Consider the following 25584-nt stretch of genomic DNA (forward strand, 5'->3'; position numbering starts at 1 on the left):
GAAAATTTTAGAGCCAGCTTTCAAACTTTGTGTCGGAAATTCTGATGGAAAAAGTCTGATGGAGCCCACACACGGTCGGAATTTCCGACAACAAGCTCCGATCGCACATTTTCCGTCGGAAAGTCCGATCGTGTGTACAGGGCAATCAATATTTGCTTCCTACAAGAGCCCTGCATTTTGGGCTTATAGTAACCTCAGGCAAGAGCCAATTTGCATTGCTGTTACTACAGCTGTAAATACAGTAAGTTACTGATCACTGCCATTGCCTTGACAAAGTTTTTTTTTTCACATAGTTAATTGTTGTGTAGTTAATGCTAGGGTTTAATGGTGACAGAGTTTGGATTAGGGAGCCTGGTCCCCTGCCAGGACTAACCAAGGAAAGAGAGGGAAGCAAGTGGACTATCTTGGTACAATGCAGAAAGGGATACAATGCAGTATATAGACGATCATATAAAATTTGGAAAAGTTTATTGATACATAATACATGACAAAGAAAGTCAGTAGTAAATTAAAATCATAGGTGACTTGGTCATGGTCACCCCCCCTTCTTCCACTCCCCCCCCCTTTTTCTTTTCCCACCCCCCCCTCTTCTTTCTTCTTTTCTTTCCCTTCCCCCCTTCCTCTTTCTTTTCCCCCCCTTTCTTTCATCCCTGTTCACTCAGTCTCCCCCCATTTTCTGTAGTGGTGTACATGTTTGTTGTCTTTTTCACATTAATTCAGTGGTTGTTTGGTTTGTACTTTTCACCATTTATCCACTAACTGCCCAACTGATTTTCCCTTTTTGGCAACCTCCCACCAATTTGCACCTCTTAATTTCATTCACTCACTTAGTCACCATCTCACCGGGCTTTCCCTTCATCTGTTACCTAATTTTTTGGCTCATTTACTTTATGTACCTCATTTCACCCAGACTCCAGCCCCTTGACTTGTTAATTTCCCCCAGTCGCCGCGGGGTACCCTACTGGTGATGCCCTGTGCCGTGTGCACACCAGGACTTGGGTAAGCAGCTTTACACCCCCCCCTCTTTTCTCTCCCCCCTTGTGTAACATATATACAGTATATCGTTGAACTGTATAATATATTTTCTATATATGATTGAATATATTGCCATTGATCTTGTGTCTAATAAATCACAGATGTTTTTCCTGATGAAGCAGCCTAGTTGAAACTAGTTGAAACACTGTCCATGACCAAGTCACTTATGATTTTAATTTACTACTGACTTTCTTTGTCATGTATTATGTATCAATAAACGTTTCCAAATTTTATATGATTGTCTATATACTCCATTGTATCCCTTTCTGCATTGTACCGAGATAGTCCACTTGCTTCCCCCTCTTTCCTTGGTTAGTCCTGGGTGGGGACCAGGCTCCCAAATCCCTTATTTCATTAAATCTTGGATGATGGTACAACCTTCATTTAAATACACATACCTATTGTACTTTTGCTAGAGGCCACCCTTACTTTTCCAGAGTTTGGATTAGGGTTAAAGTTAGGGTATTAAAGGATAAGTTCACTTTTAAAAAAAATAAAAATAAATGCACATTTTTTGCAGGTAAAAAAAAATGTGCATGTATTATCTTTTTTTTTTTTTTTTGAAGCCTGTAAAGTATTGCACTAGCGATCAGCTGATTGCTGGTGCCATGCAGGTCTCCTGCAGATCTTACTGTGTATCTGTGTGTTTGTACATCCCATATGGGAAGACAGATACAATTTGACCGGAAGAATCAATAAACTACCACAGCGCTCCATGCGCCGTGGTAGTTCATTTAGAACTGCAAGCCGACAGCCATAAAAGATGTTGGGGCTTGTAGTTCATTTACACACAGAGCTGTGTGAATGAATCACATGGCCATTTGGGCAGAGCCCCGCATAGCACCGATTTCAAAAAGTGACAGCTAGTAAGAGGAACTTCTCCCCATACTGCTGTCACATGTTCAACCCTAAAAATATTCCATAATCCCAAAGGTGATCTTTTTTATTCAAGGCTCGGTTTAGCGCTAACAGTAGTGCTAGGTTCAGAAATGTTGTTAAAGCAGAACTACACTGCATCTGCATCATTATTTTTAATACTCAAAGCAAACACACCCATCCATTCATGTCTCCATGTTTTATTTTGCTGAGAAATCACTTTAAAAAACACCCCCTAGCATTGCTGGCCAAGACCATCTTGAATAAGGGTAGATGATTCATATAGCTTTTACTTCCTGAAATCCATCTGCCCTTAGCTCAGGCTCCTGAATCCTGGGATGTATGGCATCATTTGCCTAGGCCTGGAAACCAGGAAGAATATAAAAAAAAGTTTTAAACAAGTAAATATGATATACTTTCCTATCTATTTACTAATGCAAGCAGAATAAGGATTAAAACAGTCAATGTTGATTGAAAGAGTGAAGTTCCACTTTAAAGTGATTGTAAACAATCACCTTGTAAACACCCATTTAGTTAAAAATAGAAATGAAATGCAAAACATTTGTGTATAGATATAAAAAAAAAAACATTATAAATACCTTTTTTTCCCTTTTTTCTAAGTGATCACATTCTCTGTTCTCAGCTGCATAAGAGCTGGGGGAGGAGAAGCAGCAGCACACTGAGCTTCCCAGTGATCATCCTGATCAGTCTGATCATTGGATCTGATCATTGGATAAGAGCAGGCAGAGTTCCCAGAATAGCTAGAGAACTGACCATGGTGTGCTCTCCTGCTTAGTGTGGTCAGTTGTTAATAGGAAATCAGAGGGACTGGCAGGAACACCAAGGATTTCACATAAAGGAAGCAATACAAAGAGAACAGGATACTTTCTCATACAAGTACGTGGTACATTGGGCACATATCAGGAATTTGAAGTGTTGGGGTAACAAACGCTTTAAGGTTATGGTTATGGTAAGGCAAGGCTTAGGAGTGATAGGTCTAGTGTTTTGGCTAGTAGTCCTGACATCATTAAACTAAATAAAAAGATTGTAAAATGTGCGTAGACATCATGACGTGGCTTGAAATTCTTATTAACCATCAGTGTATAAAAAATGAAATATTATCTGGGCATTGACTTGTAGTATACAAGTATATTAACAATATCATTTTATATATATCCTAATATGCTAGTGTATTATATTTGATCGAGAATCTAGTTATAGTGTGTCAGTGAAGAAAAATTCATTACAATCTCAAGGGCTCTTGGATAAACGTGTGCTACACCCATCCACAGATGTTTCAGCCGAACGCCCCAAGAGGAAGTGATCCACCTCCTTGCCCCGTTTCACCAAATATAAACGCCGCCTGTTAGACATCACAGAGTCATTACTCAACAAATGTGATAAGATTAACAAAGTAAACAGGGAGAATATGAATCTGGTATTGTCACAAATGCCATGCCTTCAGCAGCCTTTAGCATAGATTATTCTCCACATGGCTGTATATGGAAGGATTTTTCCAGCCTTGAGAATGTCTTTATGAATTTACCATCCAGGCACAAGAAAGGCAGTAGAGAAAAGGAACAATGTGATGAAGATTTACTGCGAGCATTTGGTTTGTTTTATAAATTCCACACTCTACCGGGAAGAATCTCTCTCTATGTAAAATATGCCTCTGACCAGCAGCTTCCACATACATCCGTTAAACCTGTAGCAAATACAAAGATAAATTTATCTCTAATCAGAGGCATATCATGAAATCAGTGGGCCTGTGTGCAAAATCAAAAGTGGGCCCTAGGTACCAATAAAATAATAATGCGGGGTGCACAGCGCCATGGTGAAGGGTGGGCGTGGTTTAAATTACGCTAAATATTGGGAGTGGCTTAAAGAAGGTGTGGTTAAATAGAGTCTGGGATGATTTACATTGTGCAGAATGTGATAATGTTAAATAGGGAGCGTACAGTGTTGAGTTTCTCTGCGGCCTCAGCTGCACTGAAGATGAATGAACTAGAAACAGAGGCTCCTGTTCATTCATAAACTGAAGCATTGTTAAAACAATGATCACTGACTCTGCTCATTCAGAAAAGGAAGGGGCCAGTAAATGACATGTTTACTGGCCCCTTCCTCAGCTCTTCATCCTGAGAGATCTGGGATAGGGGGGGCCAGAGGAGCAGAAGTGGGCCGGAGCAGCACAGAGATCGACTGGATGAGCACAGAGGGGGACCGAAGGAGTGGGGCGGAGAAGCACAGAGAGCGACCGGAGGAGACAGAGGGGGTCCAGAGGAGCAGAAGTGTGCCAGAGCAGCACAGAGAGGGACTGGATGAGCACAGAGGGGGACCGAAGGAGTGGGGCGGAGAAGCACAGGGAGTGACCAGAGGAGACAGAGGGGGTCCAGAGGAGCAGAAGCGGGCCGGAGCAGCACAGAGAGGGACTGGATGAGCACAGAGGGGGACTGAAGGAGTGGGGCGGAGGAGCACAGAGAGGGACTGGAGGAGACAGAGGGGGTCCAGAGGAGCAGAAGCGGGCCGGAGCAGCACAGAGAGGGACTGGATGAGCACAGAGGGGGACCGAAGGAGTGGGGTGGAGAGTGGGGTGGAGGAGCACAGAGAGGGACCGGAGGAGACAGAGGGGGTCCAAAGGAGTAGAAATGGGTCGGAGCAGCACAGAGAGGGACTGGATGAGCACAGAGGGGGACCGAAGGAGTGGGGCGGAGGAGCACAGAGAGGGACCGGAGGAGCACAGAGGGGGTCCAGAGGAGTACACAAGGGTGCCCGCAGAAGATCCGATGTCCGATGGACGGGGGTGATCGGTGCAGTGGGGGCAGTTACAAGCACCGACCTCCCTGTATGGCCTTCAGTGAAGCAGCTGAAAGCCGCAGGATTCTTAAGGGAGAGGAGGAGAAGCGGCATTCAGCTGCTTCATTGAAAGCCATACAGGGAGATCGGTACTTGTAGAATTTCACCATCCATGTTTCATCATCCATGGGTGCAGGGTGGGTCAGACCACAGTGGGCCCCCTTACTCGAGGCCCATGTGCGGTGAACACCCTGCACCCATGGATGATACGCCTCTAATACATAGCTTGCTTTCATTTTTTTTTAGTTTTGGTTTGAATCTCATCACTTTCTGTTCTGGGGACAACCTTTGGCCACACAAAAAGTGAGGGAAAATTGGCAACAGAGACAACAATACAATGCTGATAGAAGTTTTAACATTTCCCTGCTTAATTTAAAGTAGACCTAAAGTAAATTTTTTTTTTGATAGAATAAGAAAGAGTTAAAACCCTGTAAGGTTTTTTGCTATCTGTATTGGGGAGATTTTTCTACACTTCCTGTCCCATAGCCAAAACAGGAGCCTCCTTTGACAGTAAAACCTGGCAGGAGTTGTCACCGTTCTGCACTCTATCCAAAACAAAAAAAAATCTTTGTCTATGGATACACTTTAATATGTGACTGCAGATCTAGATGGATTAGGGCAGACATCACTTAATGGCAGACTGCAGTCCATGCCCGGAACAAGTAACAGTCCCATCCTAACAACTGTGGTCACACCACTCAGCAGCCTAGGTGTCTTTCTCTTTCTCCCTCCTGCGTTTTCAGATGCATGGGGATGCCATTAGGAATTAATGTCTGCCTCCCGCACATCTGCTAAAAAGCAGCATGTTTTGGCTGTGGGTGTGGGAACCTCACCCACAATTGTGTGAATCTAGCCATAAAGAGGAGCTAGTGATGTAAAGTGGAGGGGGGCTGTTATGTGAATGATCTGAGTCATCACAGAAACATAAGATTGGGACCTCTGCTGGAAGAAAATCTTAGTGACCAGACGTCTATGAATTTAAACTTAATTATCCTGGATTAGAGAGCATAAATTCATTGATTTTAATGGCCAGAGCTGTGTTGCTCCAGCAGAGTCTGGCTGGAAAGTCTTCAGAGTAAATTCATTTTTAGCTCCCATTGGCTCCCGCTGCTGCTTCCCTTTCCTGTAAGAGAGGCGAGAGCTGCTATAGACAGGCACACTGCTGGATCGTGTAAGAACTCATATAAGTATTTAGGGAGCACCGGGACGCAAAAATATACTGGAACAGTTTTTTAACTTAATGTAAGGCATGCATTAAAGTAAACAAATGTTTTCCCTTTAGAAGTACTTAAAAGCGGGAGTCCGGCGACCAATTTTTTTTTTTAGGTCATTGAGACACTTTGCTAATCCCAATTATTTGCTAATAATACTCAGTTTGGGTGTAATATTTCCGCCTCTGTCTGTTTTCGTACTGAAAACTAACTTAAGAAATGTGATGCTGGCTGTTTCCATCTTGCTTGTGGGCATGTGAAGCCCACAAGCATCGATTTCCTGGATGCGGTGAATGCTGTTCATTCACAGCTTGTTCACACGCATGATCATTGTTCCCGCACTGAATCTTGGGAAGCCTGACACTAAGCTCCCAGGAGACAGTGCTGTGCAGGGGAAAGGCAATAAACACGCCTACTCCCATGGAAGGAGAGACAGGAAGTGCCACAATAAAGTACAATATAAAGGTAATTACAGCGCTAAAAAAAAAATTTGTGTGGCATTTGAACATCTATGCAATTAACTGAAGGGGTTAAGATTAAGTTAAAAATTTGAGTGGAACCCCGCTTTAATGTGTAAGTAACACAAGGTATTTATTACCTCACACGGAAATACTCCCCCTGACAATGCCTTCATCTTCTTTTCACTTCAGAAAGATGGCACCAACTTTTTGAATGTCTAAATTCCCTTTAATGGTGCATCCATATTGCTCACATTGTGGGTTCCTGACAACAGTGTACAGGTGCAAATTGTGGGAGCCCTTAATATGTAAAGGGGTCCAAAGCACAGGCAAACAGTTTATTTACAGAGAAAAACAGAGACTATTGTATGCTTTATGGTTAGGTATGTGAGCTGTTTTATTGATAAGCCTTATGCTCATTACAGAATTCTGTGACCCTGATGTAGCATTTGTTATGTTGTGCAAAATCCGGTTAGTCTTATCCCACATAAGACTATCAAGAATGAGATGACCTCACTTTGTAGCCACTGGTGTCCACTTCCTCCACAGTAACAACTGGAAGTGACTGCAGACTCATACCTCATACAAATTTTTGGAATTGTGCAGGTTTACTGACCTCATGCCAATTGTTCCTAACCTTTCTAGTGTTTCAGGATGGTGAGTGGAAGGTGGACTTATGAAAAAGGCATAGCCATACCCTTTCATTGCCCCTGTCCATGCAAAAATGATGGGCGAGACCAGGGCATACATGATTTTTTCTAGTGCCAAACTAAAGCAGTTGTATTTCCATTTGGTTAGAGCAAGTCAATGTGAATTTGGTTACATTGCTATGTAAAAGAAAACTGGCAGTAGTTAGACACCAAGGCGCTTCAAAAACGCCCTAAAACGCCTTAGCGTTTTTACTGTGTTTTTACCGCGTTTTAGGGGCGCTAGCGGTAAAATTAACGCAACGCTGCAGGCGTTTTAACAGTGTTTTTCAAGCGTTATTGAAGCATGTGTTATTGACGCTATCTTTCTGCTTGCATGTTTATCCTTTGTGAGATCATGTAAAACAAGCAGTGTCTTGTAAGGTAACAAGCAGTGTCTTGTTTTACTTCAAATTTTCATTTTTCTGGGATTAATTTTGTTTTTTTGGCACTTTAATTTTGTTTTTTTGGCACTTTGATGGTCTGTTAAATCATTCTGACCTGCCCACAATTTCAGTCCTGTTGTTGTAGATGCTCTCTTTTCTGCTTGCATGTTTACCTTTTTGTGAGATCATGTGACTTTTCTACAGCTCAGGGCAGATTATAGGCGCTATTCAGGCGTTTTTACAGCGTTTTCAATTCATTTCAGTGGAGAGGGGCTTTTTGAAGCGCTTTTTTCAACGCCCAAAAGCTGCTCCAAAGATGCTGCTCGCACGACTTTTCTCAATGCCCCGCCAGCGCAACGCCTCAGTGTGAAAGGGTCCATTGAGATGCATAGGGAGCATTTTATGAGCGTTTTATGAGCGTTATTTTTAGCGCTAAAACGCTGCAAAAATGCCTTGGTGTGAAAGGGGTCTTACTGTACCTACAGTGTGTGTGCTGCCCCTGCAGGTCAATGCATGATAATAATAAATGTTACTGTTTAATGAATGGGCACACATTAGTAGTCCTTATGAGGAATGAACTCAAATTGTGCAACTGTGATGGCTGTTCCTTAGAACATTTGTTTTCAGTTTCTTGTTACAAATGGCACCCCACTAGCATTTTTATAAGAGTACGTGCATGAGGCCAAATTGTGGAGCTAACTTGGCAATCAGCACCTGAAGTATTGGTATTTTTAAATTTTTTCCTTCATGGGATTAAAGTAATCATTTCGTGGCTATTTCCCTTGAACTTTGGATGTTCATTTTTTAAATATTTCAGCAGCATATCTCTGTGATTCCTTTTGTTTGAGCAATATATGAACATATCCACTTATTTTTTCAGTGATACATATCATTGAATATTTGCCAGATACCTGCTTTTCATTATTTCTACCACCTTTGTAGGCTGTTTCCCTTTTTCTTTAAGGGGGTCTGTATACACAGGCAGATATTCTAATGGTATAATCGATTTGATGTTTGTTCTTTGATCACTATGGACTGCTGCAGCTACTTTCTTCTATTTTAAAAGGAAAATAATCTGGTGTACCGGGATTATATAGTCCAGCAAATGATAAGGGTTAAGGGTAGTCCAAGATTGTCTCTGATACGTGTAGGGAGGGATGTAGTAAAAGGGGAGGCTTGGGACCACCTGCGGCTGCTATCCTCAGAGTTGTGACCGGCACTGTGTGATTCAATGGGAGAAAGAACAAAGGGAAAGAAGAGCCAGGTAAGTGTAGTATTCCTGTTAAAAGTTTTAAAAACAATGGATAAAAAACACTCACGAGAGATATAAGATAAAAAGACTCATCTGGTGCAGAGTCTATAGGTTCGGGAGCCTGGAGGAGCCCCAGAAAGCCATGCTGCACGGAAGTGACATCACCAGAAGGATGGAGGACCAGATGAGAAGGAAAGGCACAAGGCTATGCGCTCGAAGCGTCTAGCTCCTTCTACAGGCCTCTAGCAATCGGAACATACCACAGGGGTCCTGCAGGTCGGATCAAGGAGGAACCTACACCTATAGACTCTGCACTAGATGAGTCTTTTTATCTTATATCTCTTGTGAGTGTTTTTTATCCATTGTTATTAAAACTTTTAACCGGGATACTACACTTAGCTGGCGCTCCCTTCCCTTTGTTCTTTCTCCCACTTTCTTCTACTTTCACTTATTTTTTTATGCTGTTTCTTCACACCTGCAAGATGAACATTCTTGAAATTTATATTTTCTTCTTTTTCTTGTTGTGGCTAAGGCCTCGTGTACACTGCTGCTCCTAAACTCACGGTTTTGGAGTTTTTGGCATATCCTGCCAAAGACCGTGAACACAACTCAATAAAAGGCTGTGTCCATGCACACATAGGCTTTTACCAGAGTTTAGGAGTGTTGTGGAAATTTTTATTAATGTATGTTGTCAGATGTCCCCCAGTGTCTGTTTTGCTGTAATACACTTATACGAGGGTATTCACACATACAGACGCTGGTGGAAGACCATTGGATGCGCAAATCTTCCCGTGGACATGGCGGATCTGTTTGCTCTTTTAAGGATGTTTGTTTATGCCTCATCAGGGAACTGGCCACTCCATGGCGATCGCATTTAGACTCCTAAGTAAGCAGGTCTGTGTACTTGGGAACCATAGCATAACCATACAAAATTATGGCCCACTGGACCATAATATAGTATGGCTAGCATCATTGGTAGCAGTGGGAGTGTGCACATGGTTGTGTTCGGAACCATGTGCTCGCCGCATGGTTTTGCACACCACCATCTGCATACGTCACTACTGCATTTCTATTTGAATATATGCATGTGTGTCATTGGTTTTTTGAATGAATACAAGTGTCTGATTGGCTGATTCTGAAGCCAGCAGCCTCTTTTGTTATCCATGTGTTTAGTATAAATAAAATTAGCTTGGCTGCCTTGTGCAGGATGATACTGAGATCGAGGTGATACCAGCATCTGTTTGTGTTACTTGGAGAGATAAACGAGCGCTTATTCCTGGCATTATATAAGAGAGCTGTTTGTGCTTTTAAGCGCAAAGAAATTATATGCTTATAGGGAGAAGCTTAAATTTTCCTTGACAGGAGCAGCAGAGTAAGAGGCAGTACATGCCCTCTTCTAAATGCAGGAGAATCGCGTTCAGGAGAGGAAAGTTTTGGCAGAAAAATGCTAGATTCTTGAGCACTAATTCATTTTTATGCCTGGCCAGAATACATTTTTTACTCTGGCCAATGAAATGAACTAATACACAAGCCCTTGATGCTGCTAAACGTGTGTAAACGCAGCTAAATGCAGTACACACGCTTACCAGCGTCCAGCATTTTTCTGCTGCCAGGAGAAAGGAATTTAGGGAGCGTCCAGTGTCCATTAACCCTAAATGTAAAGCATATAATGAATGTCTTTAGACTGAGAAATGATCCATTATTAAGCTGGCTATAGATGGTTCTGTTTCATCTGAAGTGAGAGAGATCTAGAGAGCAAAATCAATTGATTGCCTCTTCCATGCTAAATGGAGTAGATGGAGTAATCTCCACTAATGGCTATTCTTAATGTCACAATACAACATATTGGAGTTTAAAAGCCAAGTGTATACAAATGTATCAGGCAAGAACAGATTGTGTTTTACTGGTACATCCATTATTTGCCTAAAACAATGTGTTTTTTTGTGCTCTAGAGTGTGTATAGCATTAACACCATATTGCTATTGTTCCTCTTCCTGTGCAGATTAATCCCGGAAGCAAGGCTGCTCTGGCTAACCTGTGCCCTGGAGATGTTATTTTGGAAATCAATGGGGAAAGCACAGAAAACATGACTCATCTCCAAGCACAGAACAAGATTAAGGCCTGTTCCAGCCATCTGATGCTTTCCTTGAACAGGTTTGTATATATTTTTTTGCAATGTTTTTTCTAAAGAGGAAAGGAAATATTTGCGCCTTTTGTGCTATTAGACAGGTGACCAGGAATAAAACCTGTCTCCTTGGATTATCACTGAAAACAGCTTATTACTAAAATGCACTATATCTAGGACCTTTATAACCCTTCATGATGCCTAAGGCAGCTTTGGTGATACAACATCCTGCTAATTGCCCTTTAGGAGTGTGCCTTTACCTTTGGTAGTAAGAGTAAAGATGGCCATACATTATTTGATTTTTTAGCCAACAATTAACTGCCCAGCTCCTTCAATTTTTCAGTTATAGAATGTTGGGCGGGAAGGGTCCAAGAGGGGCACCCACTAAGCGAATTTCATCCAGTTTACCAGGAACTGGCAGAAATTAGAGCAGTCTATGACCAGCTGTAACCTTGGCCAGTTGATGTCTCTGCTTCTGTGGTATTTTTTTTAACAGTAAGTAAATACCTTTTTAAGTGTATCTAAAGCCAAAACTTGATTTTAGGTTTTGAATGGTATAAGGTATTGTTAAATCCCCTGTCAGTTTATTAGTGAGATTTCTTTTCACTTTTGAAGACACAACAGGAAGCGAGAAGAAATTTCTCCAACATGAGGGTAACCCCTCTCTTATGCCATGTAGATACGGGCAGACTTTTCGGCATCAAAGGTCCGACGGTCTTTCTGGTGGACTTTTGACGGACTTTTGACAGACTTCCGACCGACTTTTGAACGAACGGACTTGCCTACACACGATCACACCAAAGTCCGATGTGTCGGTTTTCGTCCATCGGATTAGCATACAGACGAGCAGATTTTTCGACCGTACTCGAGTCCGTCAGAAAGATTTGAAACATGTTCCAAATCTAAAGTCCGTCTGATTTTCGACCGAAAAAATCCGCTGCACGTCCGATGAAGCCCACACACGGTCGGATTGTCCGGATTCGTTCCGTCGGACCAGTCTGGTCGAAAAGTCTGCCCGTGTGTACACGGCATTAGACACTTGTCACAGCAACAGGTGTCCCTACTGGAAGATTTCTCTTCACTTCATATTGTGGAGAGAGCTGTAACATTTCCCATCACTTTCTGATTTCCCAGAACTGCTGCTGCACTGCTATTTGCAGATTATACCTTTTAATGGCAAATGAAGAGAAATTTCTGATTTATTTATACATTGGCATAAGCCATACTGTGCTAAGAGAATGTTTATGCTTGAATTTCTCAGGCATCAGCACACTCTAAGAAAATTGTTGATGAGAACCTTATGTGAACTAAGCCATATATGCTATTTATTTTGGCCACCATGGATTACAAGTTTATTACTTAATTACACCATTCAGGAGGTCATACGGTATCTTACAATGCTTTTCTATTACTTGTGTGATGCAGTATGAAGTGGATGATTTTACTTTTTATCCAACTGAACTGTATTTAACACCAAGTTCTGTATGATGTGATAGAAAAAAATGGTTTCTAGCAGCGTTTTGGAGCTGGTCCACACAGATTGTATACTTGTTTCACACTATTTCCAATACCAGTGATTTACAAAAGGATGTCTCACAAACATACGTTTGACTTTTAAATACATGGAGCCGCGTGGTACTTGGAATATTTTGTATAAACTTTCAAATGAACAATTTTAGGTGAGTTTTATTCAAATAGATAATGATATAAAGACATAAATTAGGGGCTAGGTCCGTTAGCCAAAAAAAAAGGAAGTTATGCTTTTGGCCCATAGTTTCGCATTGAGGGCCCAGTAAAAATGAATTGGCATATTTAAAACTCAACATGACAAAGAATATGCATCAATTCCTTTTTAAAGGCCAAAACACAAGCAGATAACACACTGTAATTAAATAATGCATGTATTAATGCTTTAAAGAAGCATTTTTAGGAAGGTGTTTGTATTCAGAAAATTTTCCTGGAGTTGCAGGATTACTGACTAACACTGTTTCTACGTGAAGTAATGAAAAAACGTTGTTATGACATTATGTTTTATAGTGTTAAAAACGTCCAAAATGGTTAGTCTATGCACGACTTTATAAGCATATTTCTCTGTTCATCCCCCAACTTCTAAAAAAATTACAAAACCTATAAGACAGTGAGAAAGTAGTGATATTTTCAGGCATTTTTGGGTTTGAACATGCCATAAAAAAACAATCAAGGAATTTATTTTAAAAGATATATAGTAAGTAATGTTTACACTACTGTTTGGATATTTTTGATTGAGTTTATACAAGCAAGTTCTATAGGTGTATAAACTAATCTTAAGGTATAAATTGCCCAGACTCTGTGTAACTATAATTTTTATTGCTATATTTGCATTTTCACATGGGAATGACATACATAATGACATACAGAATTTCAACAGTGCATGCAAAAATGTTTCCACTGTCAGAAGTAATGTGGATGGTACAAAGAGAGACGCTTATCAAATATAAGAGATTTGTATTGGGTTTTAGTGCCCCATGGCTCCATTAGTATCGTAATTCTAGTATATAAATTTTGTTATATGTGTACTCAGCTGTCTGCTCATAAAATGAGTGGAATGTGTGTACTGTGTTATATGAAAAGGAAGAAAGGAGAGGCACTTTAGGCTTTTTTGGGATGTACAGAAAGGATTTTAAGTGCAAAATTCAAGTTATAGAACTTCAGTTTCAATGACAGAACTGTTAATGTTTAAGCTTCTGTGTAAAATATCTGTATGGTCCTACAACCTTCATAGCTAAAAAGTTGCACACTGTGGATGACCCTAGTACACAAAGTGGTTGATCTACTACAGGGAAGTTGCACTTTGCAAAGTAATTATCCCCAGAGCTTAGTGAAGCTCTACTGATTTCCATCATCCAGACATGGTCAATGAAAATGCTGTTTTTTGGTGTTTTTTTTTATTTTCCTTGCATGTGATTGGGTATTTTTGGCAAAGTAACATGTCACCGCATTTACTAAGCTCTGAGGAAAATTCCCTTGCAAAGTGAACTGCCTATTTGCTTTTAATAAATCAACCTCACCATTTCCACACCTGCTGGTTTATACACAATACTGAATGAGGGACAACACTAAAATCCCCACAATACATTTTACTGTAATGTTGTCACTCTGTGCAGCTTCATCCTTTAGCACACTGAGGAGGAGCCTGCCAATCAGCAGAGGATAGGTTATCCAAGTGTGTGCTATCTGTCTGAAGGAAGTGATCTTGAATTCTGCCTCCTCGTTTTGGAGACTGAAGACCTTTGCAACAAAAAAGGAGGTGTTTTTTTTTTTTTTTTCCCCTGAAGACTGGTAATTAAAAACAACAGGAATCTAAAGGGAAAGTGGGCCAAAACAAAAAAAAAAAGAATAGTCAGAGTGGGACTTTTAAATGAGCCCCCCTACTCAAAGGCAATACTCATCTCTGCTAGCTCCTGTCAGATCTTAGCTGTGCAGCATGTTGTTGGCCACACAGTTGCTGCTATAAACCCTCCTGGCTCTGCCAAATATATACAATAATTAGGACAATAAATAATGCCACGGATTACCCCCAACTAATTTTGCTAACAACTTCCTTGTATTCATTTTCCTCCGAATAAGTACATTTATAAATTAGAGAAACCCCAGGGAATCAATTTTTTTTAGATCTGTTTATGCCTCAGTACCTATTACAGACAAAAGGGGCAATTAGTACGAAAAGGTTGACCCAAGGTACTGTAATATGAATATATGCATATATCAACATCATTTTTAAAGTCTCATTTCTGGCACATCCCCACCTAACAACAAGAAAAATGGTTGGCCCAATAAGTATGAGAAGTAGTCTTCATTTTGAAGTTTCTTTGTTTATTTATTACAGGTACTTATATAGTGCCAACACCGTGCTTTACATATATATTATACTTTCACGTCAACTAAAGTTAATATTTATATAGTAGAATATCCTGAGTTTAAGGGCTTCTAGGACAATTGTAAAAGTGGTCCTGCCCCAGCACACTTCTATAAAACGCTTATTAAAACTGCTGCTAACATGATGAAAGCATCTGGAGCGTGGTGTAATTTAGTACCTTTAATGTGTCATACTGTTTGAGGTGTATCAGCACCTTCATAAGGCCATCAATCAGATTTACAAAGTGACATTTTGTATCACTTTCATCTACATCAAAATACCTGGTAAGCTGAACCTGCCATAGCTTTTCTTCAATAATTTCTGGAATAGGAGAAAATTTGCATATTTTTTTTTCTTAAAGCAGACACCAAATACAGATTCTCAGACATAGAATGTTTCTTTGGCCCTCTACTTATTCTCACCTCTCTCCTAAAGCCCCATGAAGTAGACACAGAACACAGAATAGACATTGGCAGTTAAAGTAATGAATATGCAGTGGGGACAGTTTGACATTGCCCCTACTGTACATGCACCACCAATGCGGTGTCTTCCTAATGTAGAGCCAGTGGTATGTGCACAGTAAGGCAGTCTGACTTGTGCAAAACTCAGGTTAAGAGCTACAGAGAATAAATCGGGGATTATCTGCATTTCACATTATGAAGTGAACTCTGTTTGATACTCACAAGATCAAATTTTCCTGGCTGATTTCCTAGATTTTATTTTCACTTTGTTTCAATTAACACAGCCAAGATTCTGCTATTAAAAGTGTGCTGCTGATTGTCCTTCCTTCTTTTTACCCAGCAGCTCATGCATTCTTAGCAAGTTACGATCAGGGTTCTTTTAACCAACTTGAAAAACTAAAATACCTGCTTGTACTTTTTGAGTAAAAAAAAAAAACTGAAAAAATTTAATTATAAACAGAGGAATAAATTGATTGTTTAGATTGCATGCACTATAACTTCATATTTACATATGTGCAGTTAATGTACACCAAAGTTGCCATCATTGCAAAAAAATTTATAGGGACACTTTTTTGTCTGTAGGTGGAGTCTTGCTATAATTAGGGGGTGGGGCATGTATTTGAAGGTGGGATGCAGGGAGGAAAGAATAATGTGGTGCGTGGAGTGCACCGCGGTGGAAAAATGGGCGTGGTTTAAACGGGAAATTGGGCATGGCTTAAATGGAGTGAGGCTCAAAGGGGGTGTGGTTAGAGTCTGAGATGAACGAGGGATGGAGGGAGAAAGTAAGGGAGAGAGAAACAAAGACTGAAAGAAAGAAAGAAAGAAATAGGGAGAGAAGGAGAGAGAAAGAAGGAAAGAAAGAGGAATGGAGGGACAGCAGGCCCAGATCCTACACCACATTAGCAATGTGTGTATTCCAAAAAGTTTACCAATCAGCAAATAAAGATACTCCAAACATCTGGTGTTAGCACTTCAATCATCCCGGCACCATGGTTGTTATGGTGTCAAGATGATTGAAGCGCATTATATCTATTATTACATTGTAATATCAAATGAAATAGTTCAACTCACCATAATGCAGAATCAGTGGGAGCCCTGAGGGTGTCACTTGCCACTGTCACCTGCCACCAGATGCCATCAGGTGTCCCCAGCAGAGTCCCTCCTTACATCAGGCGTCCCCGGGAGACTCCCTCCTTACATCAGGTGTCCCCAGCGGAGTCCCTCCTTACATCAGGTATCCTTGGCGGAGTCCCTCCTTACATTAGGTGTCCCCAGTGGAGTGTCTCCTTTGATCAGGTATCCCCTGGGAGTGCCTCCTTAGATCAGGTATCCCCAGTGGAGTGCCTCCTTACATCAGGTGTCCCTAGTGGAGTGCCTCCTTAGATCATGTGTCACAAGTGGAGTCCCTCCTTACATCAGGTGTCCCCAACGGAGTGCCTCCTTACATCAAGTGTCCCCAGCGGAGTGCCTCCTTACATCTGGTGTCCCCAGAGGAGTGCCTCCTTACATCAGGTGTCCCCAGTGGAGTGCCTCCTTACCTCAGGTGTCCCCAGTGGAGTAACTCCTTAGATCAAGTGTCCCCAGTGGAGTGCCTCCTTACATCAGGTGTCCCCAGTGGAGTGCCTCCTTACATCAGGTGTCCCCAGTGGAGTGCCTCCTTACATCAGGTGTCCCCAGTGGAGGGCCTCCTTACATCAGGTGTCGGTGTCCCCAGTGGAGTGCCTCCTTAGATCAGGTGTCCCCAGTGGAGTGCCTCCTTACATCAGGTGTCGATGTTCCCAGTGGAGTGTGTCCTTACATCTCAGGTGCCCTCAGTGCAGTAGAGTCCCTTGGCTCTGTCTGCCTCTCAAAGACCAGCAGCAGGCCACAGGGCGGAGGGTTGACGGCAGCTCCATGTGCCTTTGCAGGTGGGTCTCGTTTCCCTGTGTTCAGTGGAGAGAGGAGGGGCCTCCAATCCGTGCAGCTAACCACCTTCAGTGTACAAGAGAATTGTCTACTTGTACACAGAAGAGAGTAGCCGATTGGCTGCACAGATCTGAGGCCCTGTCCCTGGGAGACTCCTTCCTTACATCAGGTGTCCCCAGCGGAGGCCCTCCTTACATCAGGCATCCCTAGCGGAGTCCCTCCTTACATCAGGTGTCCCCAGTAGAGTGCCTCCTTACATCAGGTGCCCCCAGTGGAGTACCTCCTTAGATCAGGTCTCCCCAGCGAAGTGCCTCCTTACATCTGGTGTCCCCAGCGGAGTGCCTCCTTACATCAGGTGTCCCCAGCGGAGTACCTCCTTACATCAGGTGTCCCCAGCGGAGTGCCTCCTTAGATCAGGTGTCCCCAGTGGAGGGCCTCCTTACATCAGGTGTCGGTGTCCTCAGTGGAGTGCCTCCTTAGATCAGGTGTCCCCAGTGGAGTGCCTCCTTACATCAGGTGTCGGTGTCCCCAGTGGAATGTGTCCTTACATCTCAGGTGCCCTCAGTGCAGTAGAGTCCCTTGGCTCTGTCTGCCTCTCAAAGACCAGCAGCAGACCACAGGGCAGAGGGTTGAAGGCAGCCCCATGTGGCTTTGCAGGTGGGTCTCGTTTCCCTGTGTTCAGTGGAGAGAGGAGGGGCCGCCAATCCGTGCAGCTAACCGCCTTCAGTGTACAAGAGAATTGTTTACTTGTACACTGAAGAGAGTAGCCGATTGGCTGTACAGATCGGAGGCCCCTCCCCTCTCCACTGAACACAAGGGGAAAGAACCTGCTAGCCAGAAAGGGATTTTGCAGGGGCGGCGGCCATATTTTTGGAGCCAGAAGCTACAGAGCCAAAAACGGTCCCGATTTCCTAGGACAAAAGCAAAATCCAGGATTTTAATCGGGACGGCCTCAGATCGGGACGAGGGTCCAAAATAGGAATAGTTTACCTTTGCCAAAAAAAATGCCTATGCAGACAAGGGCCATCTGTAGATAAAAACAAACTTTGTAGCTTTGACCAAATTTGAATAATGCCCTTGCTATAGATGTAGGTCATTTATGTACCTCATGAGGCCTGAGGGAAAACTCCTAGGACATTGCTAAGAGACGCCTAATAGTTACTGTTCACCTTCATCATCACTGGAGCTAGCTCCTAATTGCTGGGCTCAGACCTATTTAATCAGAAGAGAGAAAGCACATGTAAGGGAATTTGAATCAGAGAAAGAGAGCTTGCTCCTGTGATGGTGAAGGTGAACAGTAATGGCTAGGAATCTGTAAGCAAGATCCTTAACAGCATCCTAAGAGTTTTGTAGTCAGGCTTCATGAGGTACGTAAATTGCCTACACCTACAGCAAGGGCATTGTTTAAACTTGGTCAAGGCTGCACAGCTTGTTTTTATCTACAGGCATCCCTTGTCTGCATAGGCATTTTATTTTGGTAAAGGTGAACTATGCCTTTAAACACTTTATTACATTAAAAAGAAATGCTGTTCTATTCTGCTCCAGCAATATTAAAGATAACACACTATCCAGTGCTATACTGAAATACTGCAGATTTCTGCATGTGAGTGGGACACTGCATAGCTGCAGAGAAGTATGTAACATGTGAGTGTGACAATGCATTGCAGAATAGAAGTATAAAACATGTGAATGGGAGACTGCATGGCAGAATAGAAGTATATGACAGGTAAGCATGACACTGCATGGTAGAATAGTATATACTGTATGTTAATGGAAGTGAGCAGGACATTGCATGATGGAATAGAACTATATGATCTATGAGTGGGAGATTGCATGGCAAAATAGAAGTATATATCATGTGAGTGGAGCCCTTCATGGCAGAACAGAAGTATATAACATGTAAACGGAAGTGAGTGTGACACTGCATGGCAGGATAGAAGTATACAACGTGTGGGTGAAGCACTTCATGTGTTCACTAAGCAGTGGGCTACCTGCTTGACACGGGACCTGGAAACTAGCGGCAGTCACTGTAGTGGTGCCTATTACAGCGATTTCCAGATTCCACTGGGATCCCACAGATATGGCACATACATACTTACATTGGCCCAAGCTGGACCAATGTAACTCTGCAAAAATATCCATACCTAAACTTCAACTTCAGTACTATACTAGCATATTAAGTTCATACAATGCACCCATCTAATATACATTAAACACTACTGTACTTAAATTCGCAAAGACCTCTACAGTACATTGTTATGTAATTTATGTTATATGCACATAAATCCATCCAGTCATTTGTCCGTCATCAGGGTGCTGAAAATTGCCAGTGCTACCTTTATAGCACAATGATCATAAAGCTGCACAAATTGAATAAAAGGAGAGAAAGATGGGAAATATATCTCACAAATAAACTTTAACCACTACAGAAACTGGAAATCATTAAATCATTCTATCACTGGATGCTTTCATAAAGATAATTTTATCCACATGAAAATCTTAACGTGCTGCACACTTGGCATTTGGTTTGGCTTGCATCTTGGCATTCCAACAGAAAGTCAAAAAAATCCATAGTATTTATCAATCGCATGCAAAGCCATACATCCAATCTATTGCATAAAAGAGAAGAGAGATAGAACGTTACTGCGGAAAAAAAGTTCCCTACTCATACCAGATCTCCTCTGCACTGAATGTAGATTCATTGAGAGGAAAAAGGATTGATTGGCTGGCTGCGCGTGGCCTGAGAAAAGATAAGTATTTGGCTACTCTTTTCAGACTTTGCAGATAGTAGGCAGCATGATAAGCAGGTGGTCAGCTTTGGACTTTAGATAGACTTTAACATCAGAATGGGATGGGGAAAATAGATCCTAAAGTGCAAAACTAACTTTTGGTCCATCTGCCCACTATGTTGCTTACTATCTATAAAAGCTGACATGGAAATTCCAGCTCCACCTAATCCAGCAGAGTTCTTTTTTTGGATGTTTAGAATGTAATGGTGGCTTCAGTTGTTTTTTATCTTTGGTTGCTCAAATTCCTCTTAAACTTAATGGACCATTTTCATAATTAAGATTCAGAGCTACAGTACCCAGCTTACAGTTTGGAAATTATTTTGGTATGCAAATTATCAAACAGAACATCATTTCTTTAAGGATTTTGCATCAGTTCTTTCCACAAATTTCTCTGGAGATTGCATGGATATTCCAGAAGCTTCTGGGTTTATACAACCTTTTGTGTTTTGTAAAGTCTGGACATACTCTGTAGACTAGTATGGAATTGGCAGTTACTGTCTTCAGATTCAATTACTTGAAATGTTACACCAATTGCCTCAATGCAGTAATGCAAAGGCCTCCTTAGAAAATCACTTGATGAACTGCATATTACAGCCTTTCTCAAACCTTTTTACCCTGAAGCAACCCTTGAAAAAATGTACAGGTCTCAGGGAACCCCTTCTGGTAATTATTTTATCTACAGCTCATAATATATTAGCATGACCTGTAAGTCGTACACAGTTTTAAATGAAAGAATTATGATTTTGGCATTCCTAGAGTATTTGACATCCTTTTCACAATACCCCCCTCTGCTGTGTAGGACGACATTAAAGTGGATGTAAACCAGATTCATGGAATTTGACCTAGGCACATATATCTGTAGTGTTTTCTTATCTCTCTCCAAAGCCCTAAATTCCGTGTCTTTCTGCTGTTTCGTTCCTCTATTATCAACATGATAACTTCTAACAAGTTCTCAGAGACGGGAGATAAAAGCAGCCTGAGATTTGTGTTGGGGAGGTTGCTATAAATAGATTATCAGAGAGCTGGTCTTGTCACAGCACAGCTCTGCAAGTTTCTTCATTCTTCTGCCTATGTGGAGAGGGGTGCCTTTCTTCAAATCAGCTGTCACTCAGTGTAAGCCCAGACACCACCACTCCTACTGTTGAATGAGGAAGTAAAAATTCTAACACGATGTAAGAATTCTAAAGAATATAGCAAGCTGAAGACAGCATATATGGCAAGTAAAACTTATTTAGGGAGATTTGTTTTATCCCTGTGTATCTTCCGAGGCTGTTCACTTCACTGGGTATAGGAGAGGGTTTACATCCACGATAGTCTTAATAAATAAAGCATAATAATAATAATAATGCTTTAAAAGAATCACATGCTGTAAAAATGATAGGGTCCCGTTACGCTGGTGGTCTTTGGAGAATGTCCCTTATATATTACATGTCAATGGAAATTTATAGTTGTGATCATTTAGATGGTATATAAATCTACCAAAACTCAAGTAATTCTCTGGAAGAACCCTGATTGAGCAATCCTGGCTTATTAAGTCATTAGAACTATTTGATACTTGGAAAAGTATGTTTCCATTAAGGACATCTTGATAGCTAGAGAAAAGTTAAAATACTTTGTAAAATAACCACAAATAATTATAAATGGTGTTTTTCATAGTTACTGCAAAGTGGAAACTACCCTTAAAGTGTTACTAAACCCACAACAGTAAAATCAGTCTTTATGTGCAGTCAAACATGCTTGTTATACTCACATGGTCTTAATCCTCCACATTGTGTAAAAAGTCTAATTGATCCTGTCTTCTCTGATCCTCCCCTTCTTCCACTGTCCCCAATCCATCATCTCCTGATATTACAGAGCCCCAGGAGGCACTCTGCACATGCTCAGTTTGGTGTGTATTGATCTATCAGACACTGATAGAAGTCACAAGACTGCTATACACTACTGATGAGAAAAGGTATTTAAAAGTTTATATTTAGTCTAGGTTCACATCTATGCGGCTGCATTTGATGCATTTTTCAGACATGTTTTTCAGTGGATTTTACGTTTTTAAACCAGTGTTTTTATGCGTTTTTGCATGCAGTTTTCATGCATTTTACGTTTTTGTTTTGTTTTTTCTCTTTAAACGCACTGTAAAACACACTGTATAACTGGTTGCTAAGAAGGGGGCCGTGAATCCTGCGTCCTTGGCAACCGATGAGTCATCAGCTGTCAGCGGGGGTCTTGTCAGATGCATACTTCTGAGTGCCGTGATAGCATAACACTTTGACATCCTTGGTAGGACTAGGGATGTGAACAATTATTAATTGCTCAGTTATAGACCCCAGCCATTTGTAATGGTTTAAACTATTTTCCTGTATATATGAAAGCAGACCTGGGAATTGTAACATGACCAAAATCTATGTACTGCTGATCTTCTTACTCCTACTTATTAGTACTGCACACTGATTACTGTTCCTTTTTTGCCAATTTCAGTCTACTCAGATTGACTAAAAAACAACAGACTTTGTATGTGGCTCAGCAGTACCTGAGAAGCTGAGCTTAAAGTACATGTAAACCAATAAATGGATGGTATTTAGTTTGCTAAAGCAGCATGTCATAAATAAATACTTGTTGATTTCCTGTATTGGGACACCTGCCTTTACACACACATGAATTTAATGGCATCCCAGTCTTAGTCCATAGGGTTCAATATTGAGCTGGCCCACTCTTTACAGCTATAACAGCTTCAACTCTTCTGGGAAGGCTGTCCACACCACAAGGTTTAGGAGTGTGTCTAAGGCAATGTTTGACCATTCTACCAGAAGCGCATTTGCGAGGTCAGGCACTGATGTTTAGATGAGAAGGCCTGGCTCGCAGTCTCCACTTTAATGTTAAGGCCAGTTAAGTTCCTCCACCCTAAACTCGCTCACCCATGTCTTTATGGACCTTGCTTTTTGCACTGGTCCACATAATTTGGTGTGGGTTTGTTTTTCAGGGGTTGGACTTGGCCCCTTAGTTCCAGTAAAGGGAACTCTTAAAGCATGAGCATACCAAGACAATTTGGACAATTTCATGCTCCCAAGTTTGTGAGAACAATTTGGGGATGACCCCTTCCTATTCCAACACGACATATAGTTACATAGTAGGTGAGGTTGAAAAAAGACACAAGTCCATCAAGTCCAACCTATGTGTGTGATTATGTGTCAGTAAGACTGCGCACCAGTGCATAAAGCAAGGTCCATAAAGACATGGACTTGGCAAGGGTGGTGGAAAATTAACTTCAAGTGCAAAAATTCACATTATAATAGTAACTAAAACATATAAAATTAAATGCAACAAATGTTCTATACACCACAAGCACTAGAACAAATAAGGTCCCGTCTATATCAGTACAGGATTATTGGTTTTGAAAACATGAGAGGTGGTCTCCTAGTGCAAGTTGTATATATGAAGTACTGTGGCTATTGTGTAACGCTCGAGATCTTTGTTATTGTTCTATGAAAACTTTAATAAAAATCATTGAAATGAAAATTAGGTGCAACAATCTAAAAAATAAAATTTCCAAAATGCTATAATGGTGTGAACCTCCCAACTAAAAAATTGTTGCACTTGAAGTTATTTTTGTATTGCAATTATCTGTAGAGGGGTTTCCACCATCCCTGCTAAGTTTAAAAAAAAATATGTCTTATTCTCATTTTGATGTGTATTACATGTGAAATCACACATCACTGGAATTATTGCACTTGAAGTTAATCTGTATGGCAAATATCTATAGAAGGGGTTTCCACCATCCCCGCTAAGTTTCATTTTTTATGTCTTTATTCAATGTGATGTCTGTTATATGTGAAGTTACATATCACAGAGACCAGTATTGTGGTACTATTGAAGTTTATTGAGACTCCCATACATTAGAGGGTTCCACCATTATTGTTAAGTTATTGATCAGTAAGTTAGCGCTGCACTTTTTTTTTGTGGTGTGGGAACACATAACAGTGCTTAGTGGCAGGCCTTTTACTGACACTTTTTTATGTTACCTCCAGTAGTTTATTGTAAATAGTAGTGTTGTTATTACCTATTATACTAAAAATTGGCATGTAGCATTAATAAACATCAACAGATTTCAGTTGTGTCCCTCCAGGCCAGCTCCCCATGGACAATGTGCCTGTCTGCACATTGAGTTCATCTCCCCATCCCTGCACTCGGTGCACTGATGGGCACTGATTGGCAGCACTGACTGGCACTGATAGGCAGCACTGATTGGCAGCACTGATGGCCACTGATTGGCAGTACTGAGGGCCACTGATTGGCAGCACTGATGGCCACTGATAGGCGGCACTGGTTGACAGCACTGATTGGCACTGATAGGTGACACTGATAGGCGGCACTGATGGGCGGCACTGATAGGCAGCACTGATGGGCGGCACTGATAGGCAGCACTGATGGGCCCTGATTGGCACTGATAGCTGGCACTGATGGGCACTGATAGGCTGCACAGATAGGCAGCACTGATGGGCACTGATTGTCACTGATAGATGGCACTGATAGGCAACACTGATTGGCAGCACTGATGGACACTGATATGCGGAACTGATAGGCAGCACTGGGCACTGATTGGCACTGATAGGTGGCACTGATTGGAAGCACTGATTGGCATTGATAGTCAGCACTGACTGGCACTGATAGGTGGCATTGGTTGGCACTGATTGGCAGCACTGATTGGCACTGACAGGTGGCACTGATGGGCACCAACAGGTGACACTGATGGGCACTGACAGGCGACACCGGTTGGCACTTATCTAGGAGAGGGAGAGTTTCACATTGAGCAGTCAGCATTGCATGTAAGAGCTGCTTAGTGCGTGACTGTCATGTAATGTCACTGCTTGCAGAGACCAGCTGTCAAAACTCAGCGGTGATGTCGAGGGTGGGCAGAACCAAACGGCTGTCAAACACAACCCAACGGGATAGGGGCTGGGCGGGCGGCTCCGTGTATGTGGCTCTGCCCCCTTTATATCAGCTATCAAACACCAACCAATGATTGGGCTGCTTAAAAAAGGGAGTGGAAGCCACATCCATGGAGCGGCCCGCCCAGCCTTTATCACATTGGCTGTTTGATGTTGTTGGTTATTATTTGAGGGATGGGCCCTATACAGTTTGGCATAAAAATCCTATAATGCCTCTAAAATTTTTGTGGGGTTGGCTGTAGGACCTTGTCCGGGAATTCTCATCTTTGGCATTACATGAAGCTGTATTCGGGGTGACAATTTGGATGCTAACATGGAACCTATCTTGTCTCTCTGTGTATAAAATTTGTTTTTATTCCAGCAAAAGTATTTTTCTGCTTGTGCATGAGAGCCAAGTTAAGTTCCAGCCAGGCTTTATTAAGTTGGACTATTGTAGTGGCTGAGGGTTTCTTTTTGTGTTGGGCTCGAAACGATGCGTATTCTCTTTCTAATCTCTCGATTTCGGCTGTTCTTTCCCGTTTAATTTGAGCGGTCCATGTTGAAATCCTTGTGGGCTGCCCACGCGGTCTCCACCGAGGTTCCATCAATATTGTTGAATTTAAAGTATTCATATAATGATTTCTCAATCATGGTGACTCTGATTGAATCAGAGAGGAGGGACTCATTCAGTCTCCAGTGCTCCTGGCCAGACCTTGGGTCATTATTACTAGGG

At 41.7% G+C, this 25584-nt stretch overlaps 1 protein-coding gene across 1 annotated transcript in view; it reads left to right on the forward strand.

The window, feature by feature from the left end:
- PDLIM4 (PDZ and LIM domain 4) overlaps positions 1 to 25584 on the forward strand; it is a 261019-nt gene that overhangs the window by 50697 nt on the left and 184738 nt on the right. Inside the window, exon 2 of the mRNA XM_073620680.1 lies at positions 10760 to 10911. Within this exon, the coding sequence (XP_073476781.1) occupies positions 10760 to 10911 (152 nt within the window). The remainder of the gene's footprint in view (positions 1 to 10759; positions 10912 to 25584) is intronic.

Source organism: Aquarana catesbeiana, linkage group LG03 (assembly GCF_042186555.1).
Source record: "Aquarana catesbeiana isolate 2022-GZ linkage group LG03, ASM4218655v1, whole genome shotgun sequence".
Taxonomy (NCBI): Eukaryota; Metazoa; Chordata; class Amphibia; order Anura; family Ranidae; genus Aquarana; species Aquarana catesbeiana.